General features: G+C 61.1%; 2 protein-coding genes across 7 annotated transcripts; both read right to left on the bottom strand.

The window, feature by feature from the left end:
- Positions 1–1,205: 1,205 nt before the first annotated feature.
- On the bottom strand, positions 1,206–8,390 carry PCYT2 (phosphate cytidylyltransferase 2, ethanolamine). 4 transcript variants are annotated; one of them, XM_021928443.2, is made up of 13 exons: positions 8,186–8,390; positions 6,445–6,533; positions 5,810–5,971; positions 5,508–5,574; positions 4,716–4,800; positions 4,497–4,541; positions 3,701–3,839; positions 3,410–3,492; positions 3,044–3,121; positions 2,623–2,688; positions 2,350–2,415; positions 2,033–2,219; positions 1,206–1,958 (listed from the first exon to the last, which is right to left on the bottom strand). In XM_021928443.2, exons 1-13 carry the CDS (start codon positions 8,272–8,274, stop codon positions 1,618–1,620), a joined length of 1,497 nt encoding a protein of 498 aa, XP_021784135.1. In that variant the 5' UTR covers positions 8,275–8,390; the 3' UTR covers positions 1,206–1,617. The 4 variants fall into 4 exon arrangements, with proteins under 4 accessions (XP_021784135.1, XP_003913624.1, XP_021784136.1 ...); XM_003913575.3 differs by having other exon boundaries at positions 2,033–2,121; positions 8,186–8,382; XM_021928444.2 differs by lacking the exon at positions 8,186–8,390 and adding an exon at positions 7,826–8,104.
- Positions 8,391–8,856: 466 nt separating this feature from the next.
- On the bottom strand, positions 8,857–15,688 carry SIRT7 (sirtuin 7). 3 transcript variants are annotated; one of them, XR_639461.4, is made up of 11 exons: positions 15,538–15,688; positions 15,329–15,466; positions 15,112–15,216; positions 12,498–12,568; positions 12,327–12,399; positions 11,518–11,616; positions 11,208–11,444; positions 11,001–11,081; positions 10,690–10,796; positions 10,123–10,209; positions 9,412–9,525 (listed from the first exon to the last, which is right to left on the bottom strand). XR_639461.4 is itself a non-coding variant. In XM_003913586.5 (10 exons), exons 1-10 carry the CDS (start codon positions 15,628–15,630, stop codon positions 9,327–9,329), a joined length of 1,203 nt encoding a protein of 400 aa, XP_003913635.1. In that variant the 5' UTR covers positions 15,631–15,688; the 3' UTR covers positions 8,857–9,326. The 3 variants fall into 3 exon arrangements, 2 of the variants coding, with proteins under 2 accessions (XP_003913635.1, XP_009189751.1); XM_003913586.5 differs by lacking the exon at positions 10,123–10,209 and having other exon boundaries at positions 8,857–9,525; XM_009191487.3 differs by lacking the exons at positions 10,123–10,209; positions 15,329–15,466 and having other exon boundaries at positions 8,857–9,525; positions 15,538–15,678.
- Positions 15,689–15,755: the final 67 nt, after the last annotated feature.

Genomic DNA, 15,755 nt, shown 5'->3' on the forward strand with positions numbered 1-15,755 from the left:
AGTGTGCGGCGGCAGGGCAAGGTTGGCCTGGGCCGCCCAGAGGTCTTCAGACCCAGGGGCCAAGCTGGCCACGATCCAGCCCCGCGGTGAAGCCGCGCCTAACCTTGGTGCTCCCTGGAGGAAACTGCAGAGGCACTGCTGGCCTGGTCCCCAGTGTCTTCCCCAGCCCTTCGCTCCCCCACTCGAGAGGCAAATCTGTGAGGGCATGGGCTGGAGCCCCTGGCTGCTTTCCTCTTGCCCCCATCCCTTCTGGCTAGGCCAAGTCCGAGGGTGCAGGGGCAAGGAGGAGAGTCGGGGGCCTGAGCCCTGGCCCCAGAGACCCAGAGCATGCTTCCCCAGAGCTGAGGGTGGGAGACAGGTGGGTTCTCCCTCCGCAGTTGGGTGCGACTCCAGCACTGGCTTGGGCCCTGGCCTCCAATGCTTCTAAGGGAACAGGGCCAGGCCCACTTCCGGGCCCAGGCAGCAACAGGTGGGACCTTTCCACCCTCCCCAAGCCTGCGGCCCAAGCAGCCCCTGTCCCACACCAATCTGTCTATGGGGAAGTGACTGGTCCCTCTGCTCAGGGGACCCTGCAGCCCAGGGGTCTGAGTGGGAGCATCGGCACCACCCCACTTCTGAAAGCAGGGGCCTGACAGCATGAGGATGGCCTGTGCCCCTCACACCTTGGCCCCTGGCTTGGAGAGCAGGGTGAGAGGCTGCCTTCCTGGGCTGTGGAGAGCCTCATGTGCACCTCGCCTCCGGCTCCTGTGCTGGGTCATGAGATCGACCTCACAACAGCAGAGGACAGGCCCTTGGAGGCCCCACATGGGTCAGGTGCTGTATGGCAGAGCCCATTCTGGAGAGGAGTGTGGGGCTGAAAAAAGTCCTGATCATAAGCCTCATTTTGAGTGCGGCGAGACCGGGCAATCTATGGGCTCCCCAAACACATCCCAGAGGCTGCAGTAAGAGCCTCTTCAGCCTCTGGGCTGCTCCAGGCAGGCCCTGACAGGCGTGCAGGAGACAGAGATCCCATGGCCCCTGGAGGGGCCGAGGGGCAAGGAGCCTCAGCCCCAGCTCTCCTTCCTATTCTAGCATCGCCTGCTATAGGGGGTGGCCCCTGACTTTGGAGGGCTGGAGGCCGGGGTTTCACTCACTGCCAGGCTGCCCACTGCACACCCGGCTGCTGGGTGCATGGTCGGGGCAGGGCCAACAGGCTCTGCTTGCTGGGTGTTTCCCTGGTCCTTCCCAGCAGGGCTGGGAGCCCCACGAAGCAGTGCCACCAGGCTTTATTCGGTTGTACCAAAGAGATTTACATCAGCCACGTACAAACAGAACAGAGTCCATAAGGAGAGCAGCGAAGCTGCCGGGAATGAAGGCAAGCGTGTTTTCCTGGAGCCGGCGCCAGGTGGCAGGACACCGTGTTGGGGGATGCCAAGTGGGAGGTGCTGTGGTCTGCACCCAGAGAACTAAAGGGGTGACCGCAGTCGCTGCTCCCTAAAGCCCTCCGCTCTGCACCTCCCGCCACAGCTGGGTGGGCAGTCAGTGTGGCCTCTGTCCAGGTGGTGGGGACATCCGGGGACCAGGTGGGGGCGCACGCAGGAGTGCTGCATTTTGGGCTGCAGGTGCCGTCTGCCCGTCTCACTGCCGGCCTCTCCACTGTGCTGGACGCCCTCTCTGAGCAGCTTCGCTGGAAAGGGTGGAGAGTCTGCTGCAAACCAGGCACCTCGAAGGCAGGCAGGAGGCAGAGTCGTCACCAGCCCTTCCAGAGCCAGGCCAGTTAGAGAGGGCGGCCCTGCAGAGTCCTATGTCCAAATGCAGAAGGTGCAGAAGCAGAGCAGGGGGAGGGCCGGCTGGGGCCTCCGCCAGGTCAGAAGTCGCCATCGCGCTCCCCCAGGGGCTGCGCCGCGTGCCGCCTGGCGGCCTCCAGGAAGGCCAGCTCCTTGGCTTCTTTCTTCTGATTTCGTGCCTCATACTCCAACCTGGGGGGAGGGCAGGGTAAGTCTAGCGGAGAGCGCCTACGAGGCGGCTCCGAGGTGCCCCCACCCAGCTGCACCTGTTGGTGATGATCCGCTGCACGATGAGGTCCGTGGTGAGGTTGCTGCCACTGTCAATCTGACGGAAGATGCCCCTTCTCTTGGGTTCCTGGGGGTCCGGAGAGGAGGAGCGGGATGAAGGTCCCTGCTGACCTCCCCAAGACCCATCTGGTGCCCTGCCCGAGAGGGAGACCAGTGCCCAGGGTCCTGTGGGAGTGGTGTAGTCAGAGCAGCTACAGCCACCATGCCCGTTTCCCAGGTAGGCACAGTGAGACATTAAATGGCTGGGACGTGACAATGGCAACCCCTGTGCCCAGCACGGGCTAGCATGACCCACCTGGTATGGGTCGGAGCCGTCCCTGTCCGGGATAATCTCCGTCTTGCCGTGACACACCAGGTCCACCTGGAGAAGGAGTGGGGGTCAGGAGCCCTCCCCGGGGAGGCAGCTGCCGTAGCCACCCACAGCCCAGCACAGGCCCTGGGGGTTGGGAGAACTGACCCTGCCCCTTCCTCAGCCCAGGCACCTCCTAGGCCCTGTGTAGGAGGAGCCCATAGCCCACCCGTGTTCCCAGCCCGTGTGGGAACGAGGTGAGCCCATACAGAGCCTCACCTTGAAGTGACTCAGGAGCTCTGCTGTGACTGCGTACGGGGCCCCAATCACCACTTCGGACACGTACTGTGGGGACAGTAGCAGAAAGACTTGCTCGGTCCCTGCTACTGGTAAGCCAGGGCCACAGGGTGGTGGGAGATGGCCCAGACATGGGGCGGGGCTTCCAGTGAGTAGCAGGGATAGGCTGGGCAGGCTGAGGACCCCTGGGGCTCCTCCAGGAGGCAAGAAGGAACAGCACCTGGAGACCCGACCACCCCTCCTCCTGCCTCAACAAACAAGTCTGGGCATGTGCCACAGAGCTTGGGGTGCTGGGTGCGGCTCTGCCAGGACCCAAGCCCCCTGCCCCGGCTCAGGAAGGCTCTTGGTGGGGGGATGTTGTGGGAATGTCCCCGTCCCTGGGCTGGCTCCTGGCCCCACTCACCCGGCAGGCCAGCACGCTCAGGGTGCGCTCATGCAGATTCATGATGGGGTAGTTCTTCCCCTTGTAGCGATTGACCTCCTGTGGCCAGAGTGAGGCTGGCTCAGCCCCGAAACCCTGGGGGGACAGGGTGTGCCCCTCCCAGCTGACCCTCAGGGGAAGAAGTCGGGCAGGGTGCCCGCCCTTGTGGGGATGCCCCAGACAGGATAGCTCTGGACCCCAGAAGCCCACGATCACCCCCGCCGCAGGGTCTCCTCTGACTTCACCTGGGGCCTCCTCCTAGAGACCACCTGCACCCAACACCAACCCTTAGGGCCCCTCGAGGGCCCATCAGCTGCTCAGGGGCCCAGGGAGCAAGAGGGCAGTGACCTGGTCAAAGTGTAAGCCCGCGATGATATAGGGCCTGTCTGCCAGCCTGTGCACCTTCTCCAGGAAGTCCACATGCCCGATGTCTGCGCCCAGGTTAAGAAGCAGTCGGGAGGGAGATGACAGGGAGCAGCTCCCTGACAGCTCATGCCCAAGGGCCTCCCCGCCATCCTCCCTGCCGACAGCTGCTCCCCTGCAAACCAGCCCGGTCTGGGGCCCCAAGGAGTCAAAGTGAGGCCCCCAGGTCCCACCCCATGTGGCACACGTAGGGAGCAGCAGAGGCTCAGAGGATACGGAACAGGTCGAAGGCGCCAGCCACATAGATGACCGTCTCCCCTGGCTGGGGCTCCTTCCCAGAAGCAAACTGGATGATCTTCTGAGATGTCTGCAGGAACTGGGATACCCCGGTCCAGGGGTTCCGCCCACCAGGGCACTGCAAGCCAAGAGAGGGAGCAGGTTTGCTGGGGAGGCCTCCCAAGTGCTGCCCTCGCCGGGTCACCAAACCCTCAGCTGTTGCCTGCCAGCAATCCCATTTCCAGCCAGTCACCTTGGGCGGGGAACACACTGCCAGGCCAGGTGTCAGGCAGGACTGTGGCGCCACCCCACAACCACAGCAGGCACCACAGCTGACACCACTTCAGCCCAGCCAGTGACCGCCAGGAGGAGGCAAGGAGCCCGGCGGCTAGTGCACACAGCCCTTGAGAGGGAGCCAGCACCCTGAGACCACTGTCTGGTCATCTGGGAGGATCCTTCTGAGGAAAGTATGTCCCCAGCGGGTATCGGGTGAGGGGGCTACAAAGGGAGAGAGGGCCAGGCCACTTGGTTAGAGAACACCTGTCCACAGGCAAGTCCTTGCTCCTCCTCCAAACAGTGACTGCCGTGACCGGCCAGCCGGTACCACCGCTGCCTGCCCTCCCTCCCAGCGTCCACCAGTCGGCCGAACCTGGCAGTCAGTGCCTGGTCAGTGCCAGGGAGGGAGAGAGGAGGGTGAGGCTCTGGGCTGGCCTTTCCCCAAGGGATGGCCAGGACAGGTGGCCGGGGGAGCCCCCTGCAGCTGCGTGCTCAGCTTCCCCTCCACGGCCGCACTCACCTTGCCAAAACTGTCTGCGTACTCCCGGTACTCAGAAGACATCTCCTGCACAGAAGGGCAGAGCGGCGCTGAGGGGCCTGCCCTCTAGGCGTGGCCACCCCAGGACTGGGTGGGGATGGGGAGCAGTGGGCAGGAGGGCCCTGAGGGGGCAGGGAGGTGCCCCTCCTTTCCCCTGGCGACCTTGACCCAGGGGCCTTGGGGATTCCGCCCCTGACTCACCTGGCTGCTGTGGTGGGCTTTGGTCACCAGCAGCATGCGGCCCACGAGGTCTGTGGTAGACACCCCTTGTGTGCGCTTGCACTCTCTGGGGGACAGAGCGGGAGTGGGGTCTCAGCCTGGGACACTTGGAAGGCTGTCTCCTGCTACCACCACTAGGGACACTAGCGGCCCTGCTGCGGCAGAACCCATGGCTGCCCCAAAGACGAGGGTCCCCTCCCTGCGCAAGGCTATAACAGAAAACCTGGGTTGGGAACGTGGGGAAGGCTTCCACGCTTTTACTGACTAAAGGGAGTGACAGGAGCACGGAAAAGGACCCTTGCTGGGGCTCAGGTGTGCAATGCCGGGGAGAGGACGGGCACTTGGGCAGTGGCTCTGCTCCCCGCCTCCCTCACGCCCACGTCCTGAACGCTGAGCATCTGCAGCCGAGTGAATTCTCAGCTGCAGCATCCCGTGCAGAAGCCACTGGCCTCGTGTCCCTGACGTCTGGTAATTCAGATACAGCGCCAGCTCCGCAGCAGTGCCAGCCGCGTCCCCCGAGTTCAACAGCTGCCACCTCACAAAGCTGTGCCTTTGGAGCCCTGAGGCCACAGGTCTGCAGCACCAAATGGTGAGGGCCTCCAGGCCACCCCACAATGGCACCTCCATCCCTCAAGTTCCCGGTCCTTGGAGTGAGGAACATGGCTCAGGGCCCAGACGCTCCCCTCACGGGCTCCCAGGAAATAGCAAAGCACGAGCCAGGAGGGGGCCCTGTGTCCAGCTCCCTGGATGGCCAGGTCCACGGTGGAGACTCACCTGTACCTCCCGGCCTGCTTTACCTCCTCATAGGTGTCCCGGCCGTCTACAGTCAGGGTGATGTCATCTAAGCAGTGACACACAAGGACAAGGATCCTTAACCCAAAGCCATCAGACCCTTCAGAGCCCAGGACCCTCTCAGCCCCTGGCCTGCCCGCGTGCCCATTTCTAGGTAGGGGCCCGGAAATATCTCAGATCCTCGAAGGGCATGGAGGCCCCCTGTTCCCAGATGTCCCACCAGCAGATCTGATCCTGAGCCACCTGATGCCCCCAGGCCCCCAGGCCCCAGGCCCACCACTCACTGCCGTGAACACAGAAGTCACAGTTGTATTTGTCCAGGGTCTCTAGCGTAGTGACATAAGGGGCTGCTGGCACCACCTCGTCCACCCATTTGATGGCCTGCACCATCTTGTATCTCTCCTCCTGAGTGAACACCGGGGGCCCCTTGTGCTTGGCGATCTCCTCTAGGAAAAGGACAACAAGGAGACTGGGGACCCAGCCCACCTGGCTGCTCACGTACGAGGCCCCTTCCCAGCACCCAGCTGTAGCCACACAAGAGGGCCGGTGGGGACAGGCTGTCTCGCTCGCCTGGCCCTTAGCCCACTAGTGCTGGTCAACTGGGTGGCTGTCTCCCCTGTGAGGGTCTCAGGCAAAGGCAGAGATTCCTTCTGAAGAGCAGGTGCTCAGCCCCTGAAGGCTTGGAGCCATGCTGGCAGTGGTGGGGAGCAGGTGCCCCTTCTCTTTAGCTGGGACAGGAAGTGCAAGATGGGAAAGGCATTAGGCCATCCTCAGCTGGGGCTGGGCTGGGTGAGCCTACAGTGCTCTCCCCTACAGCTGAGCCCTGGCATGGCGGCCCAGGTCTGCAGGCTTTCAGTCAATGGGCGCAACCCACAGGAGGGCTGGGGGGCCGTGGGTGGGCGAGGCCACCTGTGCGTACCATCCGTGTGCACGCCTACGATGAGGTAGTCGCCCATGGCCCGTGCCTGGCGCAGCTGGTTAGAGTGGCCGTAATGCACCATGTCATAGCTGTGGAGACAAAGAGAGTGGGTGGTGCCTGTGCCAAGGGTGGGGGCCAGGTGGCCCTGTGGCTTAGGGGCAGAGTTTTGCTCCTCTGAGGACTCCTTAGGAAGCATTTTGAGAAGCTGCTGCTGGGAGCCCTGGGACTGGGATTCAGAAGATGTAGGTGCTCAGCTCTCCACCCCACTGGCTCCTGGGCCTGACGGTGGGACCCCTGTGCCAGATCTAGAAAGGGTGGCGGGGGCAGAGACGTCAAGGCCTGGCTGGGTCTAGAGGACTGGTGGGTGCAGGACAGACTGGAGCCCACGGTGAGCTGTAGGGCCACATGTCCTATCCCCTCACCGAATATCAACTGCCCTGGGCAGTCACTTTAAAATAGGCCAATGTTAACTCTTGGGGTAGGGTTGGATCCTAGACTACGATAAGCAAACAGTCCCTGGGGCCAACCCAAAACAAATCCAGCCACAAAATAAAACCCTGGGAATCGCCCTGAAAATCCTGTTTCCTCCTCCCCGACGGCCTCTGAAGCTCCCCAGGCTTAACACTAAGGGTGTACAGCCACTGCCTTGCCACCTGGTTCTAGAGTTTTCATTCATAAATCTGGGTCTGCTAACATGTGAACTCTCAAGCCCAAAGCTACACAGCCCTGCCACCAACTGGGCCCCGCTGCCCTGGCTTCTTCACCACTTACAGCAGCTGCCCATCCCCTCAAGAGTGGACGAAGCTGTCCCTGCCTCTCCAGGAGAGGTGTGACCCTGGCAGCCCACACAGTGCAGAGCTGCTCCACTGCACACCACTGCTTCCTCCCAGCACCCCTGCCACAGTGCACGGAGTCCCAGCAGACATGCAGGGTGAAGTCTGGCGGGCCCATGTACCCACTGGACAGGCTGGAGGGGAGGAGGGGTCAGAGGCTAGGCCAGGGGACCACAGCCTGGAATGAGGCTGGGGCCTGGGCAGGGCAAGGTCAAAGTCCACTGACGCAAAGCCACATTCCTTCTCCCAGAGGTGACTCAGACACAGGGAACAAGGCCCTGCCTGCTCTCCTGGGGAGGGCTAATCAGAGGCCCTTGCTTCGGGGATTCCATGCGGCAGGCACGTGAAAGGGTCAGAGGTAGCAAATTATCAGTAACGGTCATCTTTCTTTCACTTGTTGACAACCCCGAACTTTTCTTAAAACAATGCCCTCTGTGTGACTGGCCAGGGAACACCGATTGCATTCTAGCCCCGGGGAGGAGGACCCGGGAGCCCGCGCGCTTCACTGCGGGTCCCGGACGGGCAGGTCACACCCGATGTCCACCTACAGGGACGCTCGCCCGGAGGCCAGGGGAACCCCTGGACCGGAGCCGGCCAAGCTGGTTGCTGGTGGTTACGGAGAAGCAGAGAGGCCGGGGCTCCAGATCTCAGCGCGGTGGCTGCACCGGAGGTCGGCGTAACCGGGCGGGGCCTCCGCCAGGAGTAGACGGGGGCGCCCACGGCAGGGCGCGGAGCCTCCGCAGCCCGACCCTCCCAGCGGGCGCGTCCCGCAGCCTGCCAGCCCCGGCCCACGCCGGACGAGGACGCCACCCAGAACGCGGGCCCGGTCCCCGGGCAACTGCTGGCGCGGCGCCCCGGAAGGAAGCCGGCCCCGGCGTCCCCGCGGCCCGCCCCGGTCCCGCGCTCACCAGCCGTCGCACCACACCCTCACGGCGCGCCTGCCCCCGGGGCCCGGCTGCTCTGCGCCGCCTGCAGCCCCGCGCCCGTTCCGGATCATGGCCCCGCAGCGGCGGCGCGGACAGCCTGGCAGCTCCCGGCGACTCCAGCGCCGCCACCCGCCCCGCCAGGCGCACGCTCAGCCGCCGTCACGCGGGCCTCACCCGCTGCACACGGCCAATAGCGTGCGCCATTCGGCCCGAGCCCCGCCCCCACCGCCCCCGCCCCGCCGCGCGCCCTCCGGCCGGCGCCCCACCCCCGAGGGCCGCGCCCCACCGCACCTCCGCGCGCGGCCAATGGCGTGAGCCCCTGACAGAGTCCCACCCCCTCCAAACGCACAGCCAATGGCGTGTGCCGCGCGGCCCGAGACCCGCCTCCGGCCCACACCTGGCCTCTCCGCACCGTCCACACCTGGTGCTGGGATGGCCGGGCAGTGCCGCGAGGGGGCGTCCCACGGCCGCCACCTCCGGGAACCTCCACGGGGCGCTGTCCCAACCAGGGGAGTTTTTTTCTGAGTTATTTTTTGGCACAATAATCTACAGTTGTCCCTTCTCCAACCAAGCGGGTTTTAAGCCAGGACCACGCTGCCAGGCAGCAGACCTGAGCCCGGGGAGCCCGCGCCGACCACTTGGGGACACTGGAAACCAGTGCAGAAACGTTTAATAGAAATAAAAAGGTCTGCATAGAGCCGAGGCTCGGAGCCACCCCTCTGCCGCACGTCCAGTACAGAGAGGGTTCTATAGTTTTCACACTTTTTCGTTAAATAGTAGAAATAGGGTGAGGCCCTGAGACTGGCCTGGCGAGTGAGGAAAGGCCGCTGGGCGCTTCCACTCTGCCGGCCGGGGCTGAAATAACCCGAGTTCCGTTCTCACAGAAGGGTGCGGCTGCCACCTCTTGACATAGAGGCCGGATGGGCAGGTGTCCTCCATGGCCAAGTCGTATCAGGGGACAACCGCAGCAGTGCAAGGGGCTTCCACAAGGACAAATGGCTAAAAATGTCACGGTGAAAACGTCATCCCCAAAGAGTTCTCACTAGACCCGTGGGGACAACCCAGCCTTCACCGTGACACTGGCCATCTGCAAAGTGCCAACTGTTCTTCATCGAGCACCAGGTTACGTCACTTTCTTCCTTTTTGTGCGTTTTGTGCAGCCCCTGCCAAACCAGCCCCCTAGGATGGGGGCCGAGCTAAGTGGTGCACCCCGGTCCCCAGGTGGGGCTTCCTCTCTGCTTCTGCACAGCGACTTCCGACTGTGGCTGCCTTCTTCGCCAGCACGCAGGGGAGTCGCCAGTGAGAAAATGGGATCCTGCCACCTGCCAAAAAGGGAAAGTGGCATCAGGCGGGCCTGGGAGCCTCTCACAGCCACACCCGCCCCAGTTCGGGAAAGCTGCCTGCGGTCCCTGCCTTCCCATCCTGTTCCCTCCCCTGTGTCCACTGCGGCTGGGCTCTGGTTGGTAGCAGCTTCATTGTTATCAAGCTGCAGAACGGATGCGGGAGAGGTCACCTCTTAGGTGGTGACTCAAAGGTCAGCACCCACACTAGCTTGGTCTCCTCAGAACTCCATGTCCTCGTCCACCACTGAGCGGCGTGCACACACAGGACAGGGCAGCAGTGGCCCCAGGGCTGCCTCCGTCTCCAGGGATGAGTCACTAGCAACTCTGGGCCCCACCTTCCATTTGTACCGCCAGGGGCAGGTGGACCAGACCCTCTCCCCCTTCCCAGCTGACTAGGGAGGCGTGGCCTACAGACGACACCGTGAAGAAAGCATGTGTCTGACTGAGATGCAGAACCACAGATCATAACTTAAGATACAGATACGCACTGATAAGGAAAATGAGCTAAGTTAATGTAAAAAAAAAAAATACAGTACACGATAGCCCACATCACAGAACACCACACACATAACATACAAGAAGTGCCAGGCCCAGAAGGTGAAGGGATCCTTAATTTCTTGAACCCTTTGATTAAAAGAAGTTATTGATTTCCCCTATAAGACCCTGAAAATTCACAGAGAAAGAGAGTGTAAACTTTTTACTCAATACATACACCAAGTCTAAATTATCACAAATTCTGTATTAAGGCACAGTCTGTTTAAGCTTTCCCAAAGTACGCCAACTCCCAAAACCAAGCACACAGATTCTGTCTGACCACAGCTGCCAAGTGCTCGTCCCCTCGAGATGCTTCCCACCAGGCATCTTGAAGAGCTCCACGGGGAGGCCTGGAGCAGGAGCACGTGGGCAGAATCCCTCTCCCCGCGGGGACTGTGTGTGCCACATCAGCCAGGGCAGGAGTGGCACACGCAGGGTCTCCGCGAACCACTGAGGTCAGGCCCTCTGGAGACCACCACGCTTCAGTCATGCCTCAGACACCGCTGCAAACACCTCAGAGCTTCCTCCACGCTCAGCTCACGAGAGAAGACAGACATGGCCCAGCACACAGAGGTGCAGGGAAGCGGGCTGTTGCAATGGTCTACTCACCTGCTATAGGCGGGGATCTCCAAGCCCAGCTCGGCCATGAGGAGCCGCATGACATCATCACACTTCCCGTGTAGCTTCAGGGCAGCCCAGTCATCCTTCGGGGTCCACTGAGGACAGGGAAAGCCAAGTGAGAGTAAGAGCAGCCCAACCCTTCCTGGTGGCCTGTCAGCCTCGGCCCGTGGGCTCGGTCAGTGCTCCCTGAGCACCCACGGGGGCCCTATCAGACTGCCCTGGTGCATGGGTGTGGGGTGTCTCCAGCTCTGCATTCTAAGACCCAGGTCTAAGGATGTGACTCTCAGAACCCAAGTTACCTGCAAGTTCACAATGTAGAGTTTCGGCCGCCGGCTAGGGGGCTTGGTCATGCACCAGAGGCGTGGGTACTTCTTTAGAACCTGCGGAAACAGACAGATAGACACAGCACACACACAGGGGACAAGTCTGTAAAGTGCTGGGCAACAGAGCTGGACACCCTCGGGCAGGCGGGGGCTCGGCTCATTCCTGGTGTCATCAGCACGTACCTTCAGGCTGGACCCTAGACACAGGATGGTGTCTGCTCTGCTGGCAGCCTCAGTCGCTGCTTCCCAGTTCAGAGGCTGCCCCAACGTCCCCCTCTCTCCAAAGTGCACAATGGTGTCCCGGAGCTGGGTCCCACACTTGTGGCAGGTCCGGCCTGTCTGGTGTCTGTGGAGGGCGGTGCGTTCCGTCACATCGAACACTCGCACATACTCCCTGTTGGGAATGCAGGAGGTGCAGACCTGGAGGCAAGAGGGCACAGTGAGTGGGACCCGCCTGCCCATGGAGACCCCGGGTCACCGCAGGACTGCTCACTTCAATGTACATGTTCCCGTGGAGCTCTGAGATGGCCGTGCGCGGCAGCCCACTTCTCAGGTGGAGCCCGTCACAGTTCTGAGACACCACATGCTGCACCTGGAAGGCAGAACGGGTGGTGATGGGGAGGTCAGTACTCAGCCACAGCGAGGCTGTTATGAGCCCAGCCAGTGGCTCCCAAGACCAGGGGTAGCTCCAACCCCGCAGAGAGCCTTAGAAAGTAAAACACACAACAGGTCCAACCACCAGGACTCAAGAGGGCCTGTGGTGGGGAGGGGCTATGTCCTTCCTCCAGCCCTGATGCACCTGGAGTGGCTGGGAGGGCAAGACGCTGCACTGTCAAGGCAAGGATGGGAAGTGGCTCAGGGCTTTGGCAAGGGCCACTCCACCCCGGATCCATGCTCTCTTGGGTCATGACATTTCAGGTGCCTGGGGACCTAGGCAGGTCAACCCCTACACCCCTTGGTTGAGGGTGTTCAGCAGAAGGTCCCCAGAAATGTCCTATAAGCCTCCCCTGTGACTAGGATGGCTTCTGAGGTCCACAGAAAAATGCAATGGAATCACAAAGGGGAAAGGCCACCAGCAGCTCTGGGGCTGAGGCTGCCTGTGGATGGGATGGTTCCAGAGGGGGTGCTCCCCTTTTGTCCTGGAGAGGAAGCATGGGAGGATCATATCTGGGGCCTAACCCACTTGGTGGGTGCTCATGATGGGAGTCAACTGGCAGACGGAGGGAGAATGCAGTTGCCCACTGCGCACCAAGGTGCTCTGCCTGGTCCCAGGCAAGTGTACCAGCCACCCAGGGCTCTTACCAGCTTCTGCTCATGCAAACGGGTGATGCTCATGTGGGTGAGGGTTGGCTCGGCCTCACTCAGGTCAGCGGCACTGCCAGGCAGAAAGGAAGGCAAGGTGAGGACAGCCGGAGCTCAGGCCCATGCTGCCTCTGCTCAGCCTATGTGGGAGGCCGCACCTGGCCCACTTACCTCACGCTTCTCCCTTTCTGAAGCAGTGTCCACACTCCATTAGGGCCCCTGTAGTCTGGGATAGATGCTGCCTGCATGTCGAGAAAAAAAGTAAGCCAAGTAAAAAGGCACCACCGTAGGCACTGGCAGAATTCGCAGAAACGGGAAGCCATTGTCGCTCCTGCCACATTCCAGGCCGGCCTGCATGTTGGCATCTGTTCATTCCACAGGCTGACCTGCCTGAGCCCATATGAAGTGCACCCCAATTCGACTCCTCCCTTCTACCTGGACTTCTGTTTCCCGCCTGGCCTGGCTCATCCTTCCAGGCTGCACGCAGCCCTGTCTGTCCCCGGAAGCCTCTCTGGCACCGAGCACAAAGCTGGGCTGTGGCACGTGTGTCCTCCACACCGCAGGGGAGACTAGTCATGTTCCTAAGTGGCCCCAGGGCCGAGCCCACGGCTCACACATTTAGCAAAAGGTGAATCCCTGCTGGGCGCGGTGGCTCAAGCCTGTAATCCCAGCACTTTGGGAGGCAGAGACAGGCGGATCACGAGGTCAGGAGATCGAGACCATCCTGGCTAACACAGTGAAACCCTGTCTCTACTAAAAAATACCAAAAAAATAGCCGGGAGAGGTGGCGGGCGCCTGTAGTCCCAGCTACTTGGGAGGCTGAGGCAGGAGAATGGCGCAAACCCGGGAGGCGGAGTTTGCAGTGAACTGAGATCCGGCCACTGCACTCCAGCCTGGGCGACAGCGCGAGACTCCGTCTCAAAAAAAAAAAGGTGAATCCCTAGGTGGGGGCAGGCAACTGTCTATTCTCACGTCCCAGTGCTGACTGTTCCCGCTCCACCTTAACAAAGGCAGAATAGGCCGGGCGCGGTGGCTTATGCCTGTAATCCCAGCACTGTGGGAGGCCCAGGTGGGCAGATCACAAGGTCAGGAGATCGAGACCATCCTGGCTAACACGGTGAAACCTCGTCTGTACTAAAAATACAAAAAATTAGCCAGGCGTGGTGGTGGGCACCTGTAGTCCCAGCTACTTGGGAGGCTGAGGCAGGAGAATGGCGTGAACCCAGGAGGCAGAGCTTGCAGTGAGCCGAGATTGCGCCACTGCACTCCAGCCTGAGTGACAGAGCCAGACTCCGTCCCAAAACAAACAAACAAACAAACAAACAAAGGCAGAACAACTTCTCCAGATGAGATAAGCATCTAACTTTCTAGGATTTCAATCCTGTGAAACAAACTGAGGCCAGAAAGGGCACAGAAGATATCAAGGTGCCTTCTGTTCCCTTTTGGGGACTCCTGACTCCTGCTTAAACTCAGAAAAATGCACCATCCCCCGGCAGTGGTTTGGACAGTCACATTCAAGATGGAAACCTCAGTTACACTCAGATGAAATCCACAAGCTGCATGTGCTTCTAGTTGCCATTGCAAGCTCCATAAGAGGTCACCTGACTGTTACATAATTACATGACTGGATTTTTTTTTTTTCTGAGACAGAGTTTCGCTCTGTAGCCCAGACTGGAGTACAGTGGCACGATCTAGGCTCACTGCAACCTCCGCCTTCCAGTTTCAAGTGATTCTCCTGCCTCAGCCTCCCGAGTAGCTGGGATTGCAGGTGTCTGCCACCACACCCGGCTAATTTTTGTATTTTCAGTAGAGACAGGGTTTAACCATGTTGGCCAGGCTGTTCTTGAACTACTGACCTCATGATCTGCCCACCTCGGCCTCCAAAGTGCTGGGATTACAGGTGTGAGCCACCGCGCCCAGCGTGACTGGACTTTTACATGTGACTTGTGGAGGGAGGAGACCAAACGCCAGGGCTCCAGGTATTTGAGTCAGCAGTGAACTCCCTCTCTGCATTCTTCCTGCTAAGCCTCTGCTCTTCTTTGCTTGGAGTGCCTCATTCCCACCTTCTCCTGTAAATCTCACCCATCCTTCAAGGCCCAATCAAGGCTACCTCCCACAAAAAGCCAACCCAGGTAGGTTTCCCGACTCCAAGAGCACATAGTGTGTGCCTGGGTTTGTTCTAGTGATCCAGCACAGCCAGCTTTACATTACGCTTATTTGTTCACATACCTGATTCTTGTCACCTAAAGGCTTCCTGAGAACAGAAATCACCTGGCCCTCAGATCTGCTGCGCCTACGCATGCCCAGCTCTCCACACTCACCCATCGGACTAGATGGACGATGTGCCAGCTACACTTTCAAAGCTAGTGATGTCCCACAGCCCAGCATAACTTGTCAGTGAAACTTCTCAAAACACAATGCAATTCTCTCCTTCACCTGGTGTATTCCGGCTCTTACTGTGTCACTTTCTACTTATCCTCCCTCAACATGGAGAGAACACAGTGGAGAATCACCACAGCTTTGGGCTTAGCTCTGTCCACATAACCTGGGGGTGACTGCGAGCAGTCGGCTACTACAGCCCATTGGTATCTCTGCTCCTTGTCTGTTTTTAACTGGCTGTACCACAAACTAAGCGTTTAAAAAGCGTTTACCTTAGGTAAGTTTTGGTCATTTCGTGTTTCTCTAAGAAAGGGAAAAAAACCTTAAAGCTGCTTTAAAGGCGAGTTTTTCGCGATTACAGGAGCGCGTACTCCATCCTGGGGTCCGCCCCCGCCTCCCTCCCTACCGTGCTGATTCCCGCGCCTGTGTAGACGACCAAGTATTTGGCGTTCCGGACGGCGCTGGCCAGCTCCCGGACCTTCCCTCGCAGCTCCTCCGGGTCGTCGCACACCTGCCAAGACGCCAGGGTGGTCACCGCCCCGGGCCGCCCCACCCGGGACCGCCCGTCGCCCCGGCTGCTCCCGAAACCGGGGGCGCCCGCGGCCGCCGCCCGCGGAACTCGCCTCCTCCTGCCGCCGCTTCAGGCCCTCGCGCCGCCGGCTCCGGCCCTGCAGCTCCGTTACCAGGTCCGCGCTCTCGGCCAGCAGCCGACCCTCCTCGGCGCTGCGCTCCGCCGCCGCCTTTCTCAGGATGCGCGACACCTGCGGGCAGGCGGGCGGTGAGCGGCGGCGCGGGCCTGGCATAGCCGGACCGGGGAGCGACGGCGGCGTACCTGGCGGAGGCGCTCCCTCTGCTGCTCCTCCCGCAACCTCCGGACCCGCTCCGCAGCTTTGCGTTCCGAGCGGCTCAGACCCCCGGCTGCCATCGCTCCCCTGGAGACCCGCTCTTCCGCTTCCGCCTCACACGGCAGGCCGCGCTCAGGGCGCATGCGCAAGACGGGTCCCGCCCCCCACCCACCTCTTCCGGCTCCGCCCGCCGCGTCGCCCCAAA

Source organism: Papio anubis, chromosome 17, assembly GCF_008728515.1.
Source record: "Papio anubis isolate 15944 chromosome 17, Panubis1.0, whole genome shotgun sequence".
In the NCBI taxonomy this organism is placed as follows: Eukaryota; Metazoa; Chordata; class Mammalia; order Primates; family Cercopithecidae; genus Papio; species Papio anubis.

Excerpts from the sequence above, each read along its gene's own strand:
- SIRT7 (XM_003913586.5), bottom strand. The coding sequence starts at position 15,630 with ATGGCAGCCGGGGGTCTGAGCCGCTCGGAACGCAAAGCTGCGGAGCGG. Across the intron at positions 11,445-11,517 it reads ACGGGAACATGTACATTGAA|GTCTGCACCTCCTGCATTCC; the intron begins GTGAGCAGTCCT and ends TCTTGCCTCCAG. Across the intron at positions 11,082-11,207 it reads GTCTAGGGTCCAGCCTGAAG|GTTCTAAAGAAGTACCCACG; the intron begins GTACGTGCTGAT and ends CTGTTTCCGCAG.
- PCYT2 (XM_021928443.2), bottom strand. The coding sequence starts at position 8,274 with ATGATCCGGAACGGGCGCGGGGCTGCAGGCGGCGCAGAGCAGCCGGGC. Across the intron at positions 6,534-8,185 it reads AGGGTGTGGTGCGACGGCTG|CTATGACATGGTGCATTACG; the intron begins GTGAGCGCGGGA and ends TTGTCTCCACAG. Across the intron at positions 3,122-3,409 it reads CGGGCTTACACTTTGACCAG|GAGGTCAATCGCTACAAGGG; the intron begins GTCACTGCCCTC and ends CTCTGGCCACAG.